General features: G+C 40.0%; 4 protein-coding genes across 5 annotated transcripts; 2 read left to right on the forward strand and 2 right to left on the reverse strand.

Annotated features, from left to right (window-relative positions):
* Positions 1-1,909: 1,909 nt before the first annotated feature.
* Positions 1,910-3,224, reverse strand: LOC131695825 (uncharacterized). The gene is made up of 3 exons (XM_058984364.1): positions 2,447-3,224; positions 2,304-2,404; positions 1,910-2,239 (listed from the first exon to the last, which is right to left on the reverse strand). Exons 1-3 carry the CDS (start codon positions 3,222-3,224, stop codon positions 1,910-1,912), a joined length of 1,209 nt encoding a protein of 402 aa, XP_058840347.1.
* A 15-nt stretch (positions 3,225-3,239) lies between these two features.
* LOC131695826 (uncharacterized) lies at positions 3,240-6,215 on the reverse strand. Its single transcript, XM_058984365.1, has 3 exons — positions 5,035-6,215; positions 3,648-4,981; positions 3,240-3,457 (listed from the first exon to the last, which is right to left on the reverse strand). Exons 1-3 carry the CDS (start codon positions 6,213-6,215, stop codon positions 3,240-3,242), a joined length of 2,733 nt encoding a protein of 910 aa, XP_058840348.1.
* Positions 6,216-7,050: 835 nt separating this feature from the next.
* Positions 7,051-9,993, forward strand: LOC131695822 (protein brambleberry-like). Its single transcript, XM_058984358.1, has 3 exons — positions 7,051-7,424; positions 7,497-7,582; positions 7,636-9,993. Exons 1-3 carry the CDS (start codon positions 7,387-7,389, stop codon positions 9,234-9,236), a joined length of 1,725 nt encoding a protein of 574 aa, XP_058840341.1. The 5' UTR covers positions 7,051-7,386; the 3' UTR covers positions 9,237-9,993.
* Positions 9,994-16,303: 6,310 nt separating this feature from the next.
* LOC131695815 (uncharacterized) lies at positions 16,304-23,716 on the forward strand. 2 transcript variants are annotated; one of them, XM_058984348.1, is made up of 3 exons: positions 16,304-16,512; positions 23,034-23,118; positions 23,181-23,716. In XM_058984348.1, exons 2-3 carry the CDS (start codon positions 23,074-23,076, stop codon positions 23,685-23,687), a joined length of 552 nt encoding a protein of 183 aa, XP_058840331.1. In that variant the 5' UTR covers positions 16,304-16,512; positions 23,034-23,073; the 3' UTR covers positions 23,688-23,716. The 2 variants fall into 2 exon arrangements, with proteins under 2 accessions (XP_058840331.1, XP_058840332.1); XM_058984349.1 differs by lacking the exon at positions 16,304-16,512 and having other exon boundaries at positions 22,487-23,118.
* Positions 23,717-27,299: the final 3,583 nt, after the last annotated feature.

Genomic DNA, 27,299 nt, shown 5'->3' on the forward strand with positions numbered 1-27,299 from the left:
CAAGAAATATTAATCTTACAATCACATTTCATAACTATTAGGCACATAAAACCCCATTCTATGACAATATGCACATATAACTTATGTGTGTGCAGACATAGTTTATACAGTTGACACATAGAAGGTATGTGTGCGCGTGATAACAATAGCATTTCTTCTTCATATGAATTTTAAGCGGTTTGAAGCAAATAGAATTAACGTTTGGATTTTTTTCAGTGTAGTCCAGATAGTGGAGTCACCTCGCTTGTGGCTTCGTAGCGGAAACAGGCTGACCCCTATACTTACTAACAAATATCCTCTTCCCGTGATACTTTTGGAGTGCGCAGTAGTACATACGGTCTCTAGCAAAAGCAAGTATCGGACTAACATTCCTTCCCTTTCCTTCCGCGATCTACGCTCGGGCATGGCCGGCGCCGGTATTGATCAATAAACACTTTACGATTACCAGAAGTTGCATATTGAAAGATGTTCCACTACTGTTTTGTGTGTCGAAGGAGGAGGGACGAACCTGGACCGAAAACCGATTTCCAAACGACCGTAATTAACCGCGAGTACCCTTTGCGAATATCAATTTCGAAGCTGTGTAAAAACGCGACCGAACGTTACTGTACCAATTCATTTTATTACATGTCTTCCGGTAAACGACATTGTATGGGGAAAATATAGACAGGTTATACGCCAAGGGGTCGACGTATCGTTAATCACCAACATCCACCCCGCCTTGAGGCAACGGCTCAATCAGGAAGTGGACAAAGCTTCTGGACTGAGCGCTGATACTCCGATTTGCCTCTACGAAGAGTGACGTTGCGTACTAATCCTTGTTTATCCGGATGAACTGCTACAATGCGCTTGCTCCCAAGCTGATGGTGGGCTACTATCGTTCTTCACTAGTACCAATTGCCCAGACTTCAAGTTGTCCTGCTTCATTTCCCACTTTCCTCTTGGCTGCAACGTGGCAATGTATTCATCACGCCAACGTTTCCAAAACTCCTCCGTATACCGTTGTACTCTTTGCCAACGATCGAGCTGATTCATCTTGAGATGAGTGTGGTCTGGTTCAGGCAGTAGATTTAGCGGTTGCCCAACTTAAAAATGTCCCGGTGTAAGCGCTTCGAGGCTATCGGGGAATGAAGAGATAGGACAGAGGGGTCTCGAATTGAGACAAGCCTCCACTTGACACAATACCGTCGACAACTCCTCATACGTAAGATTCTCATTGCCTACGATCGGTCGAATCAACTTCTTGGCGCTTTTAACTGCCGCTTCCCATATGCCACCTTGATGTGGACTTGCAGGTGGAATGAATCGCCAACGAATTCCGAGATTTACGAAGAAATGCTCCTTTTGCTCAACATGTTTGGTAACAACGTCATAGATTTCCTGCAGCTGTCGATCGGCACCTACCAGATTCGTGCCGTTATCGGACCATACTTCGCTACAATATCCACGACGTGCGATCATTCTCTTGAAGGCTCCCAAAAAGGTATCAGTGGTTAGATCTCCTGCAACTTTCAAGTGGATAGCCTTACTTGAAAGGCAAACAAAAACGACAATATATCCCTTCATACACCGTGCTCCTCGCGTGTTGCTGCAACGTACCATTATTGGACCAGCATAATCCACCCCAACGTGAGCGAATGGGCGACATGCTGTCACTCGAGCCGCTGGCAAACTTCCCATTAATTGTTTTGCTGTCAGCGCCTTGCGACGACAACACATCATACACCGTTGAATTACCTGTTTAATAATCCTTTAGCGGACCCTACACGGGACAAGAATATTGTCAATAAAAATATTGTCAAGACTGCTTCAATACGTCAATCCCATTTGATTTCTACATGATCAATATTTTCAAAATACCCTTACACGATCAATATATTGATCAATATTCAATTTATTGACAATATTTCTACTCGTGTAGGGTCCGCTTTTGACAACCCTGAATCCAATAACGCTGGTTGATTGTTGCTGTCATTAAAGTTGACCCGGCGTGGCAATTGTTGACATGAATTTCCTCCAACAGTAGTTTTGTGAAGCGATGATTTTTGGATAAAATTATCGGGTGTTTGACGTCGAATGTATACAACGAGTGTTGCAACCGGCCACCGACTCGGAGCGTACCGGCACTATCCAGGAACGGATGCAGGCTTGAGATGCTAGACTTGACGGGAACACTATCTCCACGAGCTAGCGCTTTAATTTCATCTTCGTAGGATTCTTGCTGCGCCAGTCGGACGAACTGCATTCGAGCCAGATTTAGCTCCGATGGTAAAATTGAACCGGAGATTGTTAATTGAACATACCATATTGTAAACGAATCTCATAACGCGAGCGAGCTGCCAACATGCCGCGTTGAGATCGGATCGTTGCTCCAGGATTTGCTTCTCAATTATGTTTCTTGTTACTGGAAAACTAACAATAATGTTTAAAGATTGATAGCACTTACGTGCCTCCAGTGTCCCCTCATCGTGTGTATTATCTGGTACGTCTCGACTCCATGTGAGGGAATCTTCATATAGCCAAGCAGGCCCTGTCCACCAAAGCGGATGATGGATAAGCTCTAGCGGGGATATGCCTCGAGAAGCACAATCCGCCGGATTTTCCTTTGATGTGACGTGTGCCCAGTGCCTTCTAGGTAGTATGTCTAGGATTGAAGATGTTCTATTTGCTATATAAGTGCTCCATTTACGAGGGTGAGCGGATAACCACTGCAATACAATCGTAGAATCTGTCCAAGCATACTGTTCGATCTGGAATCTCACTAATGGTTCTGCAACCTTTCTTATGAGTTTCGCCAACATTTCAGCTGCATTAAGCTCTAGACGTGGTATGGAGATTTGTCGCACGGGAGCAACCTTCGTTTTCGCTGCTAGTAAGGTGACATGAACTTCGCCGTTGTTGTCCGTTGACCTAAAGTATACCACAGCTGCGAATGCCTCCTCAGAAGCGTCTGAAAAACCGTGCAGCTGAATGCGGCCGTTGTAGCTGGGTGCCCATCTGGCTATCTTGATTTGCTCAAGCTGATGCAGGTTTTCCTTCACTTCGCTCCACGCCTCTCCGATTGTGGGAGGTAGCGCGTCATGCCAGTTGAGATCGTAGAGCCAACATTTCTGGTAGAGAATTTTGACTCGTATAATCACCGGTGCAAACCATCCGAAAGGATCATATAGTTTCGCTGAATCCGACAAGAGTTGGTGTTTCGTATTTGGCCCATCGGTTGACATGGTTACCTTGAACGTTTACACATCTTCCCTCGGAACCCAATGCGTTCCAAGTGCCTTCACTGCGTTCCGTTCATCAGGAAATTGGATCGATATCGAGCTGTTGATTGTGTCTGATAAAGACTCCAGCACTTCACCAGAGTTCGAGCTCCATTTGCGAAGCGTAAACCCAGCTTCACCGAGAATTTCATTTATCTGTCTAATAAGCTGTTTTGCCTCATCCACCGAATCTGCACCTGATGTTAAGTCGTCGACATAGGTATGCTTTATGATTCGCTCTGCTGCTTCTGGATATTTCGGCTCGAAAGTCAGCCGCCTTGTGCAGTGCAGCCATCGCTAGGAATCCGGAGTTCTTTAGTCCGTAGGTAACAGTAAGAAGACGAAAATGTTGAATGGGCTTATCAGGTGAATCTCTCCATACGATACGCATATAATCGGTGTCGTCATGATGTACCAATACCTGACGATACATCTTTTCGATGTCCGCTATGAATACAATCGGATAGGTTCTGAATCGCAGTAGTACTTTGAACAGATCTGCTTTGATGTTTGGGGTATCCAATAGAATATCGTTGAGTGATGCTCCGGTCGTTGTTGCAGACGAGCCATAAAACACCACCCGGAGTTTGGTAGTGGTGCTGTCTTCCTTGATGACGCCGTGGTGCGGCAAGTAATACGACTTTGACCAATCCACGTCAATCTCCGCTGGTGGTATAATCATCATATGACCTAATTCCTGGTACTCCCGCATGAACGATATATAGCGTTGCTTGAAATCATTGTCACTGTCGAATCTGCGTACGATGCATCTCAATCGCCTGGTAGCGGCAACTAGAGAGTTTCCAAGTTTGAGCTTCGAATCATCCATTGGTAAACGAACGATGAAGCGACCTTCCTTCGAGCGTGTTAAGGTGGAGTTAAACAGTTCTATCATCGTAAGTTCATCCTTGGTGTGTTGCTTAAGACTGTGTAACTCCTGATCTTCCCAAAATAAGCGCAGAGTCCGATCAATATCAACCTCGTGCTGCAAATTGATGACCGAATGATAGGTATGAGCACATTCTTGTTTTGAGATTTTCCCTGTGACCATCCATCCGAAGATGGAACGCTGTGCCATAGGATTTCCGTTGTGATCCTTGATCTGTCCTGATTGCAGTATTGACAGGAACATGTCGGCTCCAAGAATGATGTCCGTTGATGCAGGTTTATTGAACTGCGGGTCGGCCAATTGTAGACCTTCCAAATAAGGCATGTTAGATACGCTGAAACGCTGACACGGCAGAGCTGCCGTCAGCTTCCCCAATACGTAGGCTTGAGCAATGAGCTTTGTTGTATTTTCGAAACGTGATGAGATCACCAGTGTAACCTTGCCGGCGGTTTTGCCGACCACTTCTGCGCTGACGCCAGTCACTACCAGCGAAGCGTTGCTGCGTCTCAACCCAAGACGCCTGACGCACGCTTCTGTAATGAGTGATACCTGTGAACCACAGTCCACTAGAATTCGTACATCGTGCAGTTTTCCGTCGCTCCCTTCCACTCGTCCCACCGCTGTAGGCAGCAGTGTAAATTCATATTTATCTCCCACCGTCTGCGCTGCGTTCACGTTCGCTGATGCTACTGCTGGTACTGTACCAGTATCCCGATAGGGTTGATGCTGTTCTGGTTCCTTTTCCGTCTTTTTTACATCCTGGGTGCACAACAAGGTGTGATGACGTTGCTTGCAATCAGTAGAGCGACAAACGGACTTTGACATCTCTTCGCTGTGTGGGAGGAGCGCAAACAGTTAAAGCACAGTCTTGATGTTTGTGCTAACTCTCTGCGGGCCGATACATCCATTTCTTTGAACCGGTCACAGTGATAGATTGGATGATCCTTCGAACATTTAGCGCATGTTGGTAATGAAGCATTGGTGAGGAAGGATTGCACCTTTTCACCACCGTGTGCCTTCGGGTATTCCTTTTTTACGACGTCTCCCTGGCTAGTCCGCTTCGTGAAGGCTGTGCACGTCTCGAGCGCATCGCAGCGCTTTTGCAAGAACTCCAAGAAGTCTGTGAACGTTGGGTTATCGACATCAATTATCTTCTGTGCCCACAAAGACCGAGTTTCCTTGTCAACTTTCTCTAGCAATAAGTGGATAAGCCACGGATCTCTCGATTCGAATTCGTTTCCAAGAGCCTTGAGCTGTCGTATCACATCGTCGGAGGTGGCCACCAGCTTTTTTAATCCGAGTGCAGTTGACGTTGATGGTTGATCGATGAACTCTCGAACCAGACCAAACACCGTATACTTCTTCTTATTATAATGCGCTTCCAATGTTTCCCAGGCTTCCTTGTAATTGGCGTCACTGATGGGAAACGAACTGACCATTTTTTTCGCCTCGCCATCCAAGTAGGACAACAAATACTGCATTTTGAGCGAGTCATTTAGATCCGTTCTGCTGTGGATCGTGCTCACGAACAAATCCTTGAATGAGTGCCAATTCTTCCGTTCACCCTTGAACACCGGAATGTTTAGCTGAGGAAGCTTCACGTTCAGAGGGTTGTTATGATTAGACACTTGGCCGGTAGCCGATGCTGCTGTGGGTTGTATTTGATGCAATATCAAGGCTTGCTGTGTTTCTACAAGCGCTCTGATCGCATCCCGTAGGTCATTGACCGATTCTCCAGTTCCGACACTGCAGTTGGACATTCGATCTTGTGTCTCATCCAGATATGCTGTGTAGATACCCTTTATCTGGAAATAAACTTCATCAAACTGCAGCCGGTAATTGAAAACCGATGCAACATCTTCCAAATTGCTGGTGCATTCTTCGATCGTCGTCTGTATCCTGTCGAAGTTTCCAGCAAGTTCTACGAGCTTGTTCCGCCGTTCGTGCACCTCGTCGAATGAGGGATTCCGGGTGCTAAGCGATTCTGCGACGGACAACTCCCATTTTGCTTTTGCGAAAACAACCTCCCTCTTCGCCCATAACTTCTCCAGCTCACTTTTCTCCATTACAACCGGACGCGAAGGACCAATGTTTTGTGTGTCGAAGGAGGAGGGACGAACCTGGACCGATAACCGATTTCCAAACGACCGTAATTAACCGCGAGTACCCTTTGCGAATATCAATTTCGAAGCTGTGTAAAAACGCGACCGAACGTTACTGTACCAATTCATTTTATTACATGTTTGTTCAAATAAAAATGTTCACACGAAATCATTGTCTTCCGGTAAACGACATTGTATGGGGAAAATATAGACAGGTTATACGCCAAGGGGTCGACGTATCGTTAATCACCAACAGCTACATTCGTATAATTATCTACTGATTCCCTGTGCAACTTCATCTAGTCCAGATCGATAACGGAGTAGCAGCCAGGGGTGGTCGCACAAGCTCAAGTTCAATAAAAACGATTACTTTACCCCACCCTAACATTTACATACATCTGAACAAAATGTAATCAATTTGTTTTTGAAACGCCAGAATAGAACGATAATATACATTTTTCAACTAACTTCAACTTTTCTCTGGAGAGGTCTGGTTTGCGATGACAGTCCATTGCCGGTTCACAGTGACATTTACCGGCATTCACTTCTCTCGTCTGGTTCCGCAGGGTAATCCAGTTTTCCTCCAATCTATCATTACGTATGGTGGTTTCAGCCCATATTCCCCTTGTTTTTGTTTTCTATATGTTGGCTCTCTCAACATAAATGCTCTCAACGCGCTCAATACTATACAGTAACTGAACTGTTCATGGTATTAGTACCTTCGGCTGTAATCAGCTGATTCAAAGTATGTATCTGTATCAAACCTGAGAGAATTGTAGCATAAAAGGGTCGCTCTATTGCAAACGAGAAACGAACTGTCAAATTTGCCTCCACATAGGTTTTCCGCGCAAAAAAAATCTATTACATTTAGGCTTTATTTTCAATTAATATTTGTTTTCCTAATTTAACGTTTTTCTTAATAACAATATGTTGAGATAATGGCTTATCTTTAACAAGTAGTAAAGTAATAAAAGTGATATTGTTTCGATGGTTTAAATTCGTTTCTACATTGACTACCGACGTCGCGACGCTGCTATTTTTAAACATAAAAGTGAATTAGCCAAGGATATAGCATATAGTCTAATATAGTATATTACTGAACGACCCCACTTGAGTGCTTTGGATATTGAAACTGATGGGGAAAAGTACGCGAATTGTAGGTCTAAATTTGTGGTAAGTAATTGAATTATGCATATGTATATGCTTATTACCTTTTGCTGTTTTGTACACTTGCACCTTTTCCAGGATACTGGTCATCGGATGCATACTCTTAGTACCGTATGGAACACTGGCTTCATTTCTGGACTATATTTGGCCGCCCCAAGACAAAGGTAATAAACGATAATATTTTGTAAAAAAAAACTTACGTTTCTTATTTTCCCAGACAAACCAAGCACCGCGATAAACCTCTTTCCTACCGTCCCGTACGAAGTATCCGAAGGAGACGAAGCTTTCCTAAAAGAAGCTTCCAAATGGATCGGATTAAATCTGTCCAAGTTGGACCTGTGCCATCACCGGGTAATTCTCAAGTTGAAAAATGCCTGCCACCAGTTGAATGCGGAGCAGCTGGGAAAATTGGCAGTTATGTTGCTGAATTGCCAATCGGATTCCGAGGGGCGGAGGATATATCAATGTGACGAAAACATGTCACTGAAAGAGTGCACCGGTGATATGGACCCGGACACGTGGAACGCCTATCACCTGGTAACGAATCGTGCAAAAGCGGTCTGCTCGAGCGTAAGGCATGATCAATTTCGCGGGTTGACGGAAATAACAGTAAACAAGCTGATGGATACCGCCCACGAACAGATACAGATGATGGGTCAGCTAGCGGAGAACCAGAAAGAGTTACAAAGTGTGACACAGGAAGCGATTGATGAAATGGCTTCCAATAACGATAAGATCATTAGCCAGCAGGGAAATATTATGAGGTTGTCGGAGGCTCACCGGGCGAAAGTAGAATCGAATTTTAGAGATCTTGTTCGAGAGAAGAGTTTGATTCGCGCTGGACAACAGGAAGTGGCTATTTTACTAACCGATTTGCGGAATAGGATCGATGAGAGTGTTAAACAACTCGATCAACAGTCGAAGAGAAGTAAACTTAATCATGCTTCTTTGCTGTCCGATATGGAGAGTTTGCAGAAAAGTGCTGCTACTATTGCTACAAAGATAGACGAGACTGGGTCGCATTTCGTTTCACATCATCGAGCTGCAGAGCAGCAGTTTCAATACACGTTGGAACAACTTGAAAAAATTAACAGGACCGTAGATAACATGCTGGCAATGATTGGGGCACTTCAGAAAGATTTCGATCAGAAATTATCCTGGATCACCGAGAAAATCGGTGGCAGTGACTATGTTCTTCAAAAGATTAACTCCATTGTGATTCATTTTTGTTACCTTATATTTGGTATGATCTGCTTATCTTTTGTTGGAGCCGACAAATTTGTGCGAGTTTTCTTTATTTTGGTTGTGCCGGGCAATCTGCTCGGAAATCTATTGGATATGTTTGACTCAAACGTTCTACGGTTAACGATTGTCCTCAGTAGTTTTATTCTGGCTGATTTGATATGCCGGCTAGCTCTTCGTATCTATCGGGGGGATATTTTTCGAATGGGCGGAGCGGATCAAACGGATTCGCGACGGCGACAGCAAAGAGAAGTTTCGCAGGCACCTCAAACAAGTTCGGTCGGTCGTTCGAGCTTAAACGTAACTGCAGAGCAAAATGATTATGAAGAAGATGACGAAGAAACGGCAGCAAATGAAACAATGTTATTCCTGAATTCTTTTCGGTCTAGATTTTCCAGGGAACGCTCCGTTACCCCACTGGCAAATGGAACAACACGAAGCACGACACCCTCCGATAATGCAGCGAGCGATGATCGAGCACAGTGTAACGCTAGAACGCTGCGAGGTGATCAGTGCCGCAGTACGGCGCTTGCAGGGAGGGATTTTTGTAGGATTCATGACCAGAGGGGGTTGTGAGATTTAATTTCTTTTTCATTTTTAGTAGTTAGATAATACAACGGGTCATGTTGAATATATGGGCCTAACAGAGAATCTCAGGGCATTTAAATTTGATTGAAGAAAGATTGCTTTCAACTATGATGGATGAACAAAATTGACTATATTCTTAAGTTTTCTCTCTTCCTATTATTTAAGGGAAATGTAATTGAACATAACGACCACAATTTAAACTTGAAATGTATGACTTTGAACTCGGATTTTTTTTCCATATTGAAAGATCATATTGCTTTCGCAATTAGGAGAAACTGATAAATTTGGACCTTCGAAGGTAAGTCCGAGCGAAAAGTATGATAAATTGACACATATGACAAGCATTCACTCTGACAGTTCGACTAAGTCCTCATACATTAATCATTTCAAAACAGCCAAATTGTTTTTCTTAACAGATTTTTTTTAATTTTGGGTGTTCCTTGATTGATGCGAAACTTCAAAATAAGTTATTCTTTTAGCAGGGATATTAGTTATTATTAATTATATTACGATTACCATTATGTTTTATTGCTAACAAACAGGTACAGTAGAGCAAATGCCTTATTTCCTCGCAAATAGTTAACATACGAGAAAGCCAATACGCATACAGGAAATTCTTTAAGAAAGCATAGGCGTAGCATAGAAATTTACTGTAGTTACTAGAGTTGTTTGTATATATTATTTTGTTTTATAAATAATCTTTTTCGTTATAATCTCAATAAATTGATTTGGAATACACTGAAAAGTAGTTTTTATACAATTACTAAATGATATTTTGTTCTTTTATGGGTAAGTCAGCACATATGCTTGCACTAATGCCAGTAATATAGGTTTCCATTTACGATTTTTTTTCCAAAATTGAATAGAAGATTTGTGTATAGTGCTAAAATAGAACCATTCCATTTAATGTAATGGGTAGTAATTAGTGATAAATTTCTAACATTCGTTGCCGAACGAAATTTTGACACAGAGCGCTTTATATTGAACTGTTATTGTTTTACTAGGATAACACATAGTTTAAAATATTTATTATTTTGCATATTTTGAATATTTAGTGACATTTATGAATCTGCTTTCTACTTCTGCCCGAATCAGACCTCCAAACGAAAACTAGCATCCTCTTGATCTAGTGTGTATTGTAGTATCAAGTATAAAGAAAACATTGTCTTTATTCTTACCGTCAATACCAGTTTCGGGACGGGCGTAGTTGATAAATCGATTACCTTGTACGCAGCTCTCCTGGGTTCAATTCCCAACTCCGCACATAGGGTTAGAGATTTTTCTAAAGAGATTTCTCTAACCCGAAAGAGGTGAATGATCCTAAGGTTAAAACGTCTATAATAAAAAAAACAGTGTCGTTCAATTTCATGCTATACGTCCGCGTCTTCGTGTGATTCAATATTTTCTGAGGGTGAACAAGGAGTTTAGGCTTACGGGAGTCGCTAATAGTAGTTTCACAATCTGCGTCATTCAGTAGAGTAGAATGTGGTCAAATAGGTATGGGGGTACAATAAGTATTGGGCATTATCTTTACTATGTTATTGCAGAGGTTGTTCATCTTGTGTGAATTAGATACACGATATATAATATCGGTATCGACTGTCATTTCGGCTGTTACCGTGGATCAGATTTATTAGTTATGGTGTCGTTTATTTTTTTTTTTTCGTGTAGTACATTTATTCAATGTAAAAAAATGTCAAATGGTTTTTTCCTACGTCAAAATAATGGTGAACACGAATTTTGTGTTGGTTTCTCGATATTTTTGTTGTTTTTTCCAGAGACGTTCTGCAAAAAGCTTCGTCACCGAGTCGCTTGTCGATATTTTTGCATAAAAAAGAATGTTATTCAAATGATACATTATAATGTACAAAAGTTTCGAGCAATTCGCTTCATTCAAATTTCGAAAAAAGTGTTCTATTTTTACACCCCTTAAACTATATTTTCGCCCTAACCTTGTGAAGCCGTTGATTATGGTTCATAAGAAGAAAGCAGAGGTATAGGTGCCAATTCATACGCATTACAACAATTGTATTCCACATAATTAATGAAATGGTGAGGCACTCTACCTAATATGACTAAAATAGGTTCTTCACTCTAATACGTTCGAAAACTCAATATTGCTTACAGTGTGTACGAAACATAATGTAATGCAACATAAACACATTGGAGAATGTATTACACAGTACTTGAAGTGCAGAACTAGAGACAGCGTTTTATGTCTAATACAAAAGGAGAAAAAAGATTGAGTCAACTAGCCTCAGATTATTAAATAATAAGGACATCCATATTCTAACAGCAGCATTCTCCCAAAGTTTTTAAAACATACTTCTATCCAGCTAAAATTGCACGTCCAAGCGTCTCGCATTCCAAATCTGCATTCTAGGCTTCCTTCGATGCGTCCATTTTTTCTTTTGCGTGATGTAGCAAAATGGCGGAGATCGAACCATACACAGTCACCATTTTGATTCAATATTTTAAATTTTTAGGGGCCGGCATAGTGTAGTTGGTAAATCAACTGCCTTATGCTCAGCTCACCTGGCTTCGAATCCCAAACCCGCACAATGGGTTAAAGATTTTTCTAAAGAGATTTTTCTAATCCGAAAAATGATATGAATGACCCAAATGTTAAAGCCTCTATAATAGAAATAAGAAAAAAGAACCAACACTATCTGGTATTAAAAAAAATATTTCCGTTTCAACAAAGTCTACTGATCTATTTGATTCAAAGTTGCAAAATCTTTGATTCAAATACGCCTTATTTCTATGCGTGTTGAAGACCAATGAAGACATTTTTACATTTCTTACAAAAGAAATGTATAGGATTCGCTCTAACTTTGATTCCGCTGCTTCCATCGTGGACACTGATTGTGCGAGGCAGTAGATAACCTGAACGCAGTTCTGTAGCTCAAAGCTGTCTATCAAGTGACTTCCGGGGGATCTACCTACTCCAAAAAGAAGTCGCGAGAATTATGCTAAAATTCGCGCCACTGCAGCCGCTGTCTGTGGTACTCGAGAAATTCAGCGGGAAATCAGAACAGTTGCTGATGAACGGGAACAGTTCTGGGTCCACCTCAGCCGCCTTGATCCGAGCCATACAGTGGATAATATCGTCATGGCGACGATGTCATCCACTGTATGGCTCGGATCAAGAATGCCTGGGAATAAGTAATACACCCAAAGCAATCTTGTTGGTTAAGAAGGATGCTGATCAGATAAAGCTCAATTTTGTTTCCTTCCGAGTTGAGCTTCCGAGTGAACTGAAGGACGTGGCACTCAGATCGTCTACTTGGCGCCAACTGGAGTTCTGGGTAGTGAATTTAACTTCGACCAGCAGAGACAGGATAGATTTCGTCAATAGGTTATATCGGACTCCGGGATGCACCGCCGCTTGTACTATGAAAGCCCTCGATCCCCCCGCCACAGTCCAGCTACTGCAGCCAGCGTTCACCAGTCGTCCCGGTCCTTTGTGCGGGAGTGGAAAAAGGGTCTTCCAAGCTTCGTACTGCGGCAAGTATCCATCTATTTCGAAACCTTCTAGCACCGTAATGTTCGTCGATTCCAGCTCACCGTAAATTGCGCTAAGATCACTCCGTTCTTCACTTGCCCCTGAGTGAGGCTTCTTGACAGCTACAGCTCAGCCACGTTACTACAAATTAATCCTATTACGAATGAGAATAACCGCAACCTTTATCTTTGTTTTGTCAGCGATCAGGTGTCTGCTACATCAGTAGTGATGGCTCCCTCTCCCCTAGTGAAACCAGTAGCACATCAACCCACCATTGATCGCCACGATCAATCGTACCTGCCGCACGAATACAATGTTCCTCCGGTCCTCGTCGCATATGACTTCCACAAAGCTGATCATCACAGTATCGCAGACCTCTTCTCCACTCTTGATTGGCTAAATATTCTGGACCTAGAATATGTTGATACGGCAGTCCAAACATTTTCCAACGTTTTGGGTTATGTTATTGACAGGCACGTCCCGAATATAGTTCATCATCAACAAATCGGCCCTCTCTTACTCTTACTCTCTTCTGTGAGTCCCGTTCAGGAGAACCAACCATGGGCGCCAGAGCGCTGTTACCGGACTACAGCGTGTGTTTAACAGTGTGGCGACGGCTTTTGACTTCAACCTGACAAGGGATTCGATAAAAACTAAAATAATGAGTATTCTGAAATGTAATTAGTTTAAGTAACCACCATTGGGGCCAAGGGGTCTGTTGGTGACGGTACAACAAATGAACAAACGAGCACGATGTGACGGCTGAAGTCTATTAAGAGAGCTGCTCTGCGAAGGTTTACCAAGTATCGCACAATTCCACTTAGAAACTATTGCGTCAGTCTCAACCATGCTTATAAACGAGTTAGTCAGGATTGTTTTTTTCGATATCAGCAAAACATTCAGTATAATCTCAAGTCGCACCCAAAACGTTTCAGGAAATATGTGAATGAGCAGCGCAAGGAATCCGGACTGCCGTCGTCTATGACTTTCAACGGCCGCACAGCTACCACATCTCAAGATATGTGCAGACTGCAGACTTTCAAAGAAATTCGCGAATGTGTTCACAGATGAGGCCTTAACAGTAGATCAAATTGAATTCGCTGTTAGTCAAGTTCCGGTTGTGAGCCAAACTCTAAGCGCTATCGATGTCAATGAAACGATGATTACCAGAGCTTGTTCTCGGTTAAAATCGTCTTTCAACCCGGGACCCGATAGCTTCCCTTCAGTACTTTTGAAAAGGCACATTGACGTTTTAGCGACTCCACTACTTCGCATCTTTAGAGCATCTATTGCCAGTGGCATCAATAATTACCGGGGAATTACTTCAATAACTGCTGTCTCGAAGTTGTTCGAGCTGGTGATTATGGAACCTCTTCAGGCTCACTGCAAGCAGCACCTAAGTGACGATCAACATGGTTTCCCGTCTTGGAGTTCGACAACCACTAACCTGCTTTGCCTAACCTCCTACATAACAGAGAGTATGGAACGTCGCGCTCAAACCGATGTTATCTATACAGACCTATCTGCCGCTTTTGACAAAGTGAACCATGACATAACAATCGCTAAAATGGAGAGATTTGGAATTAACGGTATTCTGTTGCAGTTGTTTCGATCCTACCTTTCAGGTCGAGAAATAGTGGTTGTTATTGGAGATTGTCAGGCACCCACATTTACTTCTACGTCAGGAGTACCCCAGGGAAGTCACTTGGGACCACTGATGTTTCTGCTTTACTTCAACGACGTTCATCTAGTTCTGAAGATTCCACGCCTGTCCTTCGCAGACGATCTCAAGATGTTTCTTCTCATCCGCTCTACTGAAGATTATGGATTAGTCCAACGACAGTTTGAAAACTTCGCAAACTGGTCCAACACGAACCGTATGGGTGTAAATCCAAAGAAGTGGTCGGTGATATCGTTCTCACGAAAAAAACCGGTTTGTTTTAACTACCGTCTACTGTATATTGAAATTGAACGCGTTAGTCAGGTGAAGGATCTAGGAGTGATACTAGACTCGCAACTTACGTTTATACTGCACGTCTCTTATGCAGTTAGCAAAGCATCTCGAATGCTGGGATGCATCTTCAGGATAGCGAAAACTTTCACGGACATTTATTGTCTCAAAGCGCTGTACTGCTCTTTGTCGCGGTCAATCCTGGAGTACTGCTGCGAAGTTTGGAGCCCAAACTATAACAACGGTGTTGAGAGAATCGAGTCCGTGCAACGACACTTTTTGCGCTTCGTAGGTTGCCGCGGAGAGATCCCGTCCGTCTGCCAAGTTACGAAATGCTTGTTCGAAGGAATACAGCAAGGGCTTTGTTCGTTGCTGATACTTTGCGAGTTCATCTGGATTGCCCAGCAACTTGGAGTAAATTAACATAAATGTCGCACCTCGAACAACGCATAACAACCTCATGTTCCGATTGCCACTTCGACGCACTAATTATAGCATGCACGGGGCCATTGCTGGCCTACAAAGGATCTTCAACCGAGTCGCATCAGCTTTCGACTTTAATTTGTCCCGCCCAACTCTACGTCTACGATTTTACAGAACCTTCAACGGACCCGCTAATTTCGGCTGATTCCTTCATTGTTGTTTTTTTCACTGTATTATTATTTTTATCAAAGTTTTTAACGATTTGACTGTTAGCAATAAGTTTAGCATTATGACATCATTGGGGCTTTGAAATGCCTGTTGGTGTATATATGACTGTTCGGCTCAATTTAAGCCTAATGGTGGAAAATTCTGGACTGTTATGTTATGTTATGTTAGTTTAGTAAGATAGAAACACTTATTTGCACTTCAATTTCTTTACTTCCAGTAATTAACATTTAGTTTTTGTAATTCACATTAAATTTTGATGTTAATTATACGAAGGTTCGAATCTAACTGATCTTAAGCCATTTCATCAATCGTGTGCAAGCCAGTCCATTCGCGCTCTTTTTGTACGTTCATCCCCTTTCGTTGTCAACTGTGCCATGACTCTTTCAGTGGGTTGCCAACTCTAACGAAATTATCATTGCAACCGCTCCTAATAAAAGGAGCGAAAATTATTTTCTCACGACAGTAAACTCATTTCACTAGGCCGAAGGACATCCGCCAACAATGACAAATACAAATACAAACCTTAAAAAACTGCAAAAACGTCTTTTATACACAAATAATTATCTATATCTATGAGTGGAAACGAAGCATCAAAAACCAACTAATAGCGTTCAGTCTGAGTGGTAGACCTTTTTTAAATTAGTTTGGTAAAGACCGGTTCAGCTATCGCTAAGAAACAAGAATGAGAGTCACATAGGTATTTCAATTACACACGACCATTACACAAAGCAAGCAACAGCTGCAGTACCAACAACAACAGCAACATACATGCGACAATGCATCATCTTCAGTGAGCTTGAATGAACAAAAGATACAGTCTAAAGCTAACGCAAACGTGCTTTATAAAATAAACGAACTGAATAAAAAAAGATACAATTCACCAATGTGCAAAGGAGACGAAAGGTAATCGATATGAGGCATGGCTTTCTTATTCACGCGTAGAATAGAATGAGCCACGCGTCCTTAGAATGGGTGGCGTTAATACAAATACGTGCGCTCTGCACACAGGAGCTATCAGTTTTATTCTAACATTCAAAGTTCAAAGTTAACTAGTTAACGAGAAAAAAATAATACGAGTAAAGTGTAAATCAGTGCTATCCTATACCATCGATCACAGCCAGTGGTTTCCAGCATAGAGCCTACAAAAGCTTTTGGCGGTTCGTTTTAAGTGGTTCACCTAAGTGTTTTATTTGTCCGAGTGTTTGGTTCATGGTTAAGAATCTCTCGAGAGGTGACAGAGGATCATATTTGGAGAAAAAAATAGTTGTGTACATACATACCATTAAATTTCAACTGTTACAGAGTTATTAAACTTTTTCAGTAAATTGTTTGTCTTTGAACGCCTCTGATGCAAAAAGTATACTTTGTATTTTCAATCTTTCACTTTCATTGGAAAGATTCCTATTCAATGGTGTCTTTGCATGTTTCAGTTAATGGGATTAAGTATCCCATTAGAAGTAGTTTATTTAAGGTTGGACAGAGAATGCACAAAATTCGCAAACGAAAAAAGCAGTTTTTTTCCCACACCGTATGTCAGATCTTCATAAAAATCAATCAGCGTATGTAGAATGTTGTTACAGTACTGCTGATTGATTTTTTTTAAAGATCTGACATACGGTGTGGAAAAAAATTGCTTTTTTCGTTTGCGAATTTTACCCCTTCTCTGTCCAACCTTAAAAGTCGAAATAGTTAACATCACGCAGAAAAAAATATTTTGTGAATTTAAATTTATTTTCATGCACATATTTGGAGCAGAATATAAACGTAAAATTGAGTTCCACCACAAATACACACAAATTGTCGTTCTTTCTTCAACAAATTTTATTACAATTTTACAGGTTGATTGAAGATTACAGTTTCATTAAACGAGATACCAATGCACTTTAATGTGTTTTTAATCTAATATTGCTATAAAATGAATGACATGGAATATTACACGAACGAAAGTGTAAAATCATATGCTATTTGATGCTCCCATTGAGTGCATCGAACTCAACTTAATTTTCAATCAAATTTTTGATTCAAGCTTTGTATGTTTACATTCGTATTGATTTAGGTACATGTCGTTTAAATTTCATTATTTTTTGGTGTGCATAACTATAATGATTGAGATAGTGCGTCTCAAAAAGTTGCATAATTGGTTTGTGCATTTGTTCCTATCTCTTCTTGTTTCCATGTTTTTGGGTTAATGAACTTGGATATATTTATTTTATTTTCTCTTAGAGTTAATCTCTACTTTAAAAAAGTATCCCACTCATTTACTTATTTATTTATTTATTTATTTATTTTATGTATTCACTGGAAAACCAACAAAATTTTACAGAGACAAATGTACTAATACCGTTCACTTGAGCGCATTTGGTGTTCTTTTAGACGCAAATTAGTTGAAAGTTAGTGGTATTCTTAGCATTTTTGTTAATTGTTTAGAAAGTATAAAACAAACATGAACATTATTATCATCAAAATGATGCATTTCAGCAAGTTCTAAAATTCCTTCATTGACTACTAATATTAGCTCTTTTCGTTTTGCGCGAAATCATTTCAATCAGATCATTGAATATCCAAAACGACGATTTTGAACCCACTGTACAAGTTGTAGAGAATGCTTAGGAACATCAAACGAATAATCGCAATAGAATATTTTGGTAATTAATAATTAGAAAAACTACAAAAGAAATTCCTTGAAAAACAATACTTCTGAACTACTTTATTAGTAAAAAGTCACTTAGTACTTTTCACTGAAAGATTTTTGCACATAATTCGAAAGAAAATTTTCCCCGCTTTCCAAAGAAACCATGGGATTAGAGATATAAAGCATTTTTTAGACTAGAGTACTAGAGCACATACAAATGGACAAGTTTACTTATTGAGTTAGAGATATTATTAGACAAATAAGTGAAAAGTTCAATAACTCTGTAATGGTTGAGATTGAATGGTATGTGCAGAACATTTTTTCCTTACTCGAGAGTTTGTTAACCATTAACCAAACATTATGTACAAACATTTTCAGCCACAAATATCAAGTTGCAAATTTCCATCACCCAGGGCCACCTCTAGACCCAAACATGCCGACATTGTTCTAAATCATCGAACCAAGTCGATTGGTATAAAAGACTCGACAAATTCTATACATTTCGTATATAAGAAATGTGGAACTGTAAAAAATGTATTGGTGTCTTTCAAAGTACATTTCTTTATCCAACTTTTAATCTTGAACGTAACGTTATACGGATGCTTCAATGCGAACGAATTATTTATTTTTACCGCTTTTTATACTAGAGGTTTATACTCGCCGACTTTTCGAGTGAGAACTTTTTAAGCAATCCTTATGCTGAAGGATTTTAGTACGATTTTGACGCTTGACGCTTGACAACAGTAAGGAAACAGTAGGAAAATGATCAAAAATTACATTATTCGTTTGTATATGTATACGCCAGGATTGTTTTTTATGAGCATCTGTTGATCATTTTGTATATACGTGCCATTCCATGGCAGATTTACAACCAAAATTTGGTGCTGGTTTGGACTAGCATAAAGTTGGTGATAGTTACTGACGTGGACAATCCGAAACACTAAAAAACTATACTTTATGCAAGGTCCTGTTTCCTTATGTACAACAAATTTAGACTTATCCAAAAAATTTCTCGCTTGAGAATTTTGCAAAAAAATTCAAGTTGTTTCTTTCATTAAGGGACAATAGAAGATTTCTTTTCTTAAAAAAATTGATTTCTTTCCTTTTCCATATATTTAAATATCACCATTTTAGAAACACATTTTTTAAACTGCCCCAACTCCTTCCTGATGTTGGAAAAAAAGTAAAATTTGGTTTAAACTCTTGTGAACACTTTTATCGTGTTTTATTCAAAACCATGTCCTCAAAGTCTCATATATAAATATCGCAAGACCCACTCAAGTAATTCTCTTATGTTTTTTCGTTGTAAAGCTTTTTACGGGGGTCCTCTTACATAATTGTGCAAAAAGTACCTGATGTTTGGTAGTTTTTTGCAGAAGTAAAATAACTTAGACATGTGCGCTATTTTGCAAAATGTTTATTAAAGTTTTATCTCCACACTCAAAATTTTTAAGATTAAGGTGTCAAAAATGGCGGTTCCAGCAAAAAGTGTTTTAATAACCGATTTCAGCTGCGGGCACGATACAGATCGCAATTCGTTGTCTACAACCAGAAAACCAAAACAATCTTGAAGAAAACATTGCATAGGGGCGCCCTAATAAAAAAAACTTGAAAAAATCGTTATAGAAACAAAATGGCGGTCACTTTAAAATAAAGTATCTTATTTTCGCATGATTTTTCCGCTTTGGCCGGCTGTAAAACATCGTTAATGATCAAAATATTGCGATTTTGTAGGTTACAGCGCGAATGTTGAATTTTAGGCGGGCAAACGCGAAGTTGATTGGTTGAATGGTTCGAAAACGTGAATGCCTGCCAGTGCTACGAAATTTCAAAATCAGTTACCTATTTCTGCTTGTATTTACGGAAACCGACATTCAGATTCAACGCCTCCCTCATTCATTAACTTTCCAACTGACTGAAATTTTACGCAGAATCGCATGCTGGAATGCAGAGGAAATATAAATTCCTTCACCAACCAAAGCACTCATTTGTTATTATGAGGACGGTTTGAAGGAAGAAGTGCACTTTTGCACAATAATCCCTCTTAGAGCTACCATAGAAACAAAATTAAGTTTGCTTCTGAAACCGAACATATCCGAAGCTGAATGCACTGTGTCGGGAGATCGAATGACGAGGGAAACGAACCAAACATTTAATTTATCATGACGGGTATGAATTGAATTTTGTTTCTCTTTCAAGTTCACGCAGGGATGTCAATTTTTTAAGCCCTAATGTCTGCAGATTCGAAAAATCTTGTTTTGAGAGAGCCGCCATTTTGGACGCTATTTTTGACACCTTACACTCGAAAATTTTGATTTCATAGATGAAACCTTAATACACATTTTGCAGAATGGCGCACATGTCTAAGTCATTTTACTTCTTAAAATTATCAATCATTAGGTACTTTTTGCGAAATTATATAACAGGACCCTTTTAATTTATCTAGTATTTGGCTCTTCTTTTTGGGAAAATTTTAATTGTATTTTTTTCATGCAATTAAAGGCGCAAAATATATTTTTTCCCAAGCAAAAAAATTTGGATGAACCAATTTACGTTTGAAGGCACAAAACCTAACTTAGAAAAGTAGGATTTCAATGTTTCGTATTCCACTCGTCAGTAACTGACACCAACTTGCTGTCAGTTATGTGGTGGTAGTTTGGTTTTGTTCCAACGGGTGCAATTTTGTGCAAAATTTAGTTTTTGAAAAAAAATAATGGTTCCAGGATTAGATAATTTAATATGTTAATAAATTTTTGCATTAGCAACTTCAATCAGTCGGAGGGTAGTGGTGAAGGGGCAACTAAAATTGTTATTCTAGACTAAAGTACGTTTTGATATATGCGAAAAACCTCAATCCATTTTGCCTTCCCGCTCTTGTGTCAGAAAACAGAGAACAGAGCCTCCTTAAAATTACAACCAGTATTACATGCACATGTCACATGAAAACATTCATTCCGGTAGAATATATCGTAAAAAGTTGTAATTGTTGTTTATTGCATTTGGTATTATTTATTCAAACTATTTTCATGCTAACGCAGATTGTCTCAAAATGGCCATTTTTTAAATTGTGAATATTAATTAAAAAAAATTCCAAAACCATTTCACAGTGGACCAGAACATAAATTTCGCAGGAAATTTAACTTTTTGTTAATGTTAAATAGCCTAGCTTTATAATATGTTTAGGTAGATTGTTGTACTTTGCAAGGCCTTTCTTTTGGTTTAAACAAAAGCTAGGGCGGTTCTAATTTCAGCAAGATCTAAAATTGAACTTTTGAATGGTTCGAGATAAACCTTGGCAGCCTACGATGTAATTGTAGAGCGACACATTTTCGACAAATTTGCTGAAGACATGTAAGCTCTACCTTTCATACTTTTTAATAGATGTGAAATCCAAATGTAAGCTTCACGGTGTATCTTTCCTTAAAAACTCATTGGCAAATATGCCAAACAATAAACGTATTTCTTGTCTATATTATCAATAGTCATATTGACTGTCACAGCACAAATATCGCGAGTTGTGAGGTCGGATATTAGACAAGCGTCAATATATTCGTAAGCATACATGCACGAGGTGTTTCACGTGGATTTATTATGCCATTTTTGTTGAAAGCTGCGAAGGCGAGATTAAGTAATTTTCCAACATAGAAGTTTTCATTATGGAAACACGGTTCTTGAACCAAATATATGGAAACTATTCCTTCCTGCACAAGGCGGGATAGATTCATGGTTGCTGTACGTTTATGATGAAGATTAATTTGTGCTGCTCTAATCATACTCGATCACAGCACTACATATTTCAACATCGCCTATACTACCCATGATCGCACATTTGTCCCTTTTTCTATGGTATTTCCTATCTTTATGAAACTGATATGCTATCATTGGGAGTATAGCGAACCCCAAAATGGTTATTAGGGACATGACCAGGGATGCATGAAGTACAGTACGAGAGCCTAACACGAGCTGAGCGGCCGCTTTGAACGGACCAAGAGCAATAAGCACTGACACCGCTCGCACTAGGTAACCTTCGTGCTCGAGCTGTAAGATTCGAAGAGCTAGCACAACGAGTTAGCACGATAAGCTAGCACCTTGAGCCAGCTCGGTAAGCTAGCACGAGCAAGCTCGGTGAGCTAGCTCAGTGAGCTAGCACGAGTTAACTCAATGAGCTGGCACGATAAGCTTGTCCGATGAGCTAGAACGGTGCAGTAGTGTAAGCTATGGAACGAAAGAATAGGACAAAGCAAGAAATATGCGTTGGTGAATGTGCGGCAGGTTGCTGAAAAAACGATGCAGGCATCATTACTCACACTAACGCGTTGTTTTTTTATTCTGCTTTGCTATAGCTGAGGTATAGCTCCGTGCAGCGTGCTAGCTATCACCGTGCTAGCGAGGGCTCTCGCTCATCGGTGCTCGTGCTACTTGCTAACTCTAGCTCATCGGAAACCAGCGCAAGCACTAGCTCAATGAATTTAACGCTGACACATTATGAGTCAGTGCACAGCAATAGGGCACGGAGCAGCACCGTTCTTGTGCATGTCTGGAAATGACCACCATTTGAGTCCCCCGATTAGCGAAGAAACAAACGTCCACTGTGTTAGAGTTCCGCTTAACACAGTAAGGGTAAGACCCAGGACACTCCGTGCACGATTGATATATTTTAGTCCTGCCAGCCTCGGTACGGAGAAACACCTCGACTTGAGGAGTCCTGTTTTCAGTCGCCTCTTACAACATGGGAACAAGAATCTAGCAGATTAATTCTTGGTTGATATACTTTAACCCGCCGGATACCACACGTCCTCTAGGCTGGATTTGTCCAGAGAAAGATAATAGGCTGTTATCAACTTCGTAGTGGACCCCAGCCAGATATTCCATAATAATCTATCTCATTATGTGGGGAACGGAAAACAGTTTTTTTGGGAACAGTTTTTGAAGGAAAATACTGTCTCGGTTAGTTGGGCAAAATAGTTATGAAAAAGAAAAAACTTTCCAGTACAGGTTTAGGAATTTATTTTCAATATAAAAACCTCATTCATGCGCCACCCACAGGTAGTTCAGGCATCTGAAGCAGTAGTATATTACTAACTAAATGAAATCCTTGATGATCATCGGACTTGGCATGTGCCTGATGGCGGTGAGTCTCACAATTTAATACAATTTCATCCTTTCAAGTACAAATTTTAAAATATTTTCAAGGTTACCTTCACGGCTCCAGCTTCCATTCTACAGACCACAATTTTGAACATCCTCACAGGCGGCAATAACGTTCTAAGCAATCTACAAACGCAACTGCCTACTCTGACTAGTGCAATCAACGGTCAGGTCAATAAAATTACCGCCGCTCTTTCCGGTGTATTGTCGAACGCCAACAATCAATTGATCACAGAATTGACAAATACTCGCGCTTCCCTCCAAAGTGCTCAGACGGCTCTCACCAGCATTGTTGCCAATGGATTGTCACAAGTCTCTACCGATTTGACCACAACACTGAACACTCAAACCGCTCAGCTGTTGACAGAGATTGCCAACGTGGACAGTACTTTAACTCAAGTTCTGGCTGCTGGAAATAGCGCTTCATCGGATCTGATCAGCGAGCTGGCCAATGCTACTGCAAATCTGAACGCGGCAACAGCTAGCGTGGCCTCAAATGTTAACTCCTTACTCGAAAAGTTGCTGTCCCAGATTACCGGATTGCTTGGATAGTTTGCATTGTGCTAAAATTGAATAAAGAATACCTACTACCAGCGTTGAATAATATGTTTGATTGTCAACGAATTTTACGGAATATCCGGAACATTAAAATAACGTGCGCAATAGAATAACAGGAAAATGAAATTACAGGTAAACGTCGATATAACGTACCCTCAATATAACGTATATCGTATAACGTACATTTTTCCTCGTGCATTTTTCTGGTCCAAATTTCTTTTCAATTACGCATGTATTCCATATTTTAAGAATTGGATATGTTATACACAATCTTAAAACGTACTAATTGGGCTTCTATTGAGGATGTTAGCAATTGGCTACTTCATTGAAGGTTTCGAGAGGTTTTTATCCAATTTTATTTGCGCATGACCGTAGTTTATCAAAACCAACCATTTATCTCAATAAATAATACATGATCAGTAAGTTCTAATTGGAAATAAGAAAAACTAGAATTAATAATATTGGTGTGGCCATTGATGGATGGTTTCGGGACGGCGAAATCTGATTCTCTGGGCTGAATTACAATGTGTAAGTTCCACGTAATGCTGTGCAACATAAAACAGCATGTGAACTGCAATCATACTTAATAACAATCAGATACAGTTGCTTCACGAAACTCCGGAGTTAGGTTCTTCGAATTACAGATTTTTCTTATCATTCACGACGTGTGGCTCACAGGGGCGGCGAAACACTTTACGCCCGAGTGGGTAGAAAGAATAGGGTGAGGGGTCTATTAGTAAGGATTGTTTCCCTTTTCGCAATGCACACGCTTACCTTACATTCACATTAAATCACGTTCGTTTATGCAAATGGAATTGTGGTACATCGATGTTTTCAAATGTGTGTAGTGCGAGATACATGCATTGCGCATCTAAATTTTTGAAAAGGTTCTAAATTTCGAGTGGGTAATTACCCACTCGGTTATTTTCGAGTGGGTAGTACTACCCATACTACTCACGCTTTCCGCCGGCCCTGGTGGCTCATCAAATTACTTCAACCATATGATCTACGAATCATATTGAAAGTAATGCGGACACATTTAACTCCGTTATCGCATATTGCGGAATTCAGTTCCCTAGACTGATGATTAATTTTAAAGCTTGCCATCATGTGACCCATGGAATGACGTCCCCTTGATGACCCACGAGGAATCCAGTAATGTTTATCAAAAATTTTCTGCTAGTTGCTGAGACTCCTGAATCCGGTTACAAGGACCAGTGATTGTTTTCGTATCCTATCATGTGCCATATCAAACAAATAAGAGTAAAAGATATAATTTGTAGTTATAAGGACAACTGTGCACGTTTTACGACCGGTTTGGGTATTTAGGAAACCGGTTAACGGAATGAATAATATTTTCAAAAATTCTTCCATCAGTCAGTTAGTCTATTGTAATGATTAAAGTTTTTAAATTGCTTTTATTTAATGAGACGTATACGGTGTGAATATAAAAAAACCTGTTTTATCCACCTAGTGGTGCAATTGTGCCCCTCTCATTTGTCCAAACTACGATCCCATGGCTGGTTATTTTCAATACAATGATGGAAATGTATATTACATATTCAGTACGATTTGCACATACATACAATGGAACGACAGCCAAGATCTTGAGATACTATGTGTCGACACTGAAACATCGCTTGAAACCAGCGGCGGATCAAGGTGGAAGATCCGGGGGGTCTGGACCCTGCCGAAAATTTTCAACTTGTTAAGAAATTTTAAACTAGTTTTAATTGTAAAGCAGCAACCCCTCATTGCATACTCCTACCTAAGCCTTTATAGGTCAAAAAAATTAGGTTGACGATTTTTAGAGTGAATGCATAACCTTTCTATATAAGAAAGGCAAAAATATGCCAAAGTCCGAAAAAGTCAATCTTTGTTAAAAAAATTTTTTTCGAGATTTCATCAAATCTCAACGTTTCATGCATTTTAAAGTCATTTGGCATGGCATCAAAAACGCAAATTCGATTTTGAAATTTTCCCTTACTGCCTCCTTTGAGAATTTTTCATTTCAGTTTATATGGGAATTTGCTGTGTGGTCGCACTCTTCAACCCGTAACTCCGGAACTGGATGTCGATGGGAAGGTTGAACCTTACATTTGAGACTAAGTTTGTGCAAATCGGTCCAGCCATCTCTGAGAAACAGAGGTGACATTTATTTTCCACATGCACATATACACACATACACACACATATACATACACACACAGACATTGTCCGATCTCGGCGAACTGAGTCGAATGGCATATGACACTCGGCCCTCGGGGCCGGGATTAGGTTGGCGAATTTTAGAGTGATTGCATAACCTTTCTATATGAGAAAGGCAAAAAACATTTTACGAGCTCAGACAGAATAATAATTGACTAATGCCTTAATAATTAGGAAAGGAATAAGAATATTTTAATATAATACTATGATAATTGCATTTTGGTTTAGATTTAAAATTTTATTCTTATAAGTAAAAAAGAATAATTACATGGAACCACATAATTTTCTTATAAGAAAAGTTGTTTCACACTGCTAAGTAGGTTAAATTTTAAAAATTAGATACGCTTTGTCAAAATTCTATAAAATAAAGTACCATGAACAACAATTTTGTGAGCATTTTGCATGCTTCGATATAACGTACAATTCGATACATTTTTTAAATCGAAATGTACGTTATATCGAAGTTTACCTGTACTGCCATCGGGTCACCCCTGTATCGATTCCTAGCTGCACCAGGAATCAGTAGTGACTGGTTCAAATGGCATGTTCCCCATGTTGATCGGAGCTTTGTGCCTTAGCCCCACCATTCTCTGCCCCGAATTGGAACCAAATCGGATAAGATTCTCGGCATTTATTTCCTCAAATCGGTTTGCTATGGTTTCATTTTCCATATGCCTTCTTTTATTTTTCATAAGGTACCATTATAAATTTCTCTTATGTTTATGAGAATCATAGAATTCTCGTATGAAATTCAAATGATTGGCATATTAATCTTATGAAAACATAGTTTTGTTACTTTTCTATGCATCAGCATCACACGTTAATTCTTATGAATTTCGATATACGTTTTGGCTGAGTGTAGCTAACCGATTTGACCAAATAAATGCCGTTTCATAAGCTAATCTTATGATTTACATACGTGTTACTCTTGTAGCTAAAAAAATATACGATTTTCCTATGAAATTCGCTGTATTTTTGTTTACAAATCACATAAGATTAATTGTTGTCGAGCGTTGTTCTGCAAAACCGTGCTGAAACTCAGGGGTCAGGATCGGGATAACAATTTAGCACTGGGTGGAAATATACCCTTTTTGTGTATACACTCCGTAGAGTGTATTGTTTACGTAACATAGTGCTCACCGATGTTTCGTACCGTGTACGTTTATTTGTAAATTTTTGTATAGTTTCGCGTTTGTGAACGGTTTTGTTCGTGCAGATAGGTTAGATAATTTTTGTTGCATGAATTTGTATGATAAATATAAGGTTTAGATAGGTTACCATTCTCCTCTTGCCGTAAATAATGTTCTGATTATGCTGTGCATTGGCGATGACAACTATGCGGCGATGCGGTTGGTGGTTTGTTATCGACGAATTGGAAGGCGGCCATCGAGTTTAGAA

The sequence above is a fragment of the Topomyia yanbarensis genome, unplaced genomic scaffold, assembly GCF_030247195.1.
Source record: "Topomyia yanbarensis strain Yona2022 unplaced genomic scaffold, ASM3024719v1 HiC_scaffold_57, whole genome shotgun sequence".
Classification (NCBI taxonomy): Eukaryota; Metazoa; Arthropoda; class Insecta; order Diptera; family Culicidae; genus Topomyia; species Topomyia yanbarensis.

Coding starts and splice junctions, on each gene's coding strand:
- LOC131695825 (XM_058984364.1), bottom strand. CDS start 3,224: ATGTCAACCGATGGGCCAAATACGAAACACCAACTCTTGTCGGATTCA. Junction 2,405..2,446: donor TGAGGGGACACTGGAGGCAC/GTAAGTGCTATC, acceptor TTAGTTTTCCAG/TAACAAGAAACATAATTGAG. Junction 2,240..2,303: donor TGAGATTCGTTTACAATATG/GTATGTTCAATT, acceptor GCTCGAATGCAG/TTCGTCCGACTGGCGCAGCA.
- LOC131695826 (XM_058984365.1), bottom strand. CDS start 6,215: ATGGAGAAAAGTGAGCTGGAGAAGTTATGGGCGAAGAGGGAGGTTGTT. Junction 4,982..5,034: donor GATGTATCGGCCCGCAGAGA/GTTAGCACAAAC, acceptor CCTCCCACACAG/CGAAGAGATGTCAAAGTCCG. Junction 3,458..3,647: donor TGACGACACCGATTATATGC/GTATCGTATGGA, acceptor ACTTAACATCAG/GTGCAGATTCGGTGGATGAG.
- LOC131695822 (XM_058984358.1), top strand. CDS start 7,387: ATGGGGAAAAGTACGCGAATTGTAGGTCTAAATTTGTG. Junction 7,425..7,496: donor ATTGTAGGTCTAAATTTGTG/GTAAGTAATTGA, acceptor CACCTTTTCCAG/GATACTGGTCATCGGATGCA. Junction 7,583..7,635: donor TTGGCCGCCCCAAGACAAAG/GTAATAAACGAT, acceptor TTATTTTCCCAG/ACAAACCAAGCACCGCGATA.
- LOC131695815 (XM_058984348.1), top strand. CDS start 23,074: ATGAAATCCTTGATGATCATCGGACTTGGCATGTGCCTGATGGCG. Junction 23,119..23,180: donor TTGGCATGTGCCTGATGGCG/GTGAGTCTCACA, acceptor AATATTTTCAAG/GTTACCTTCACGGCTCCAGC.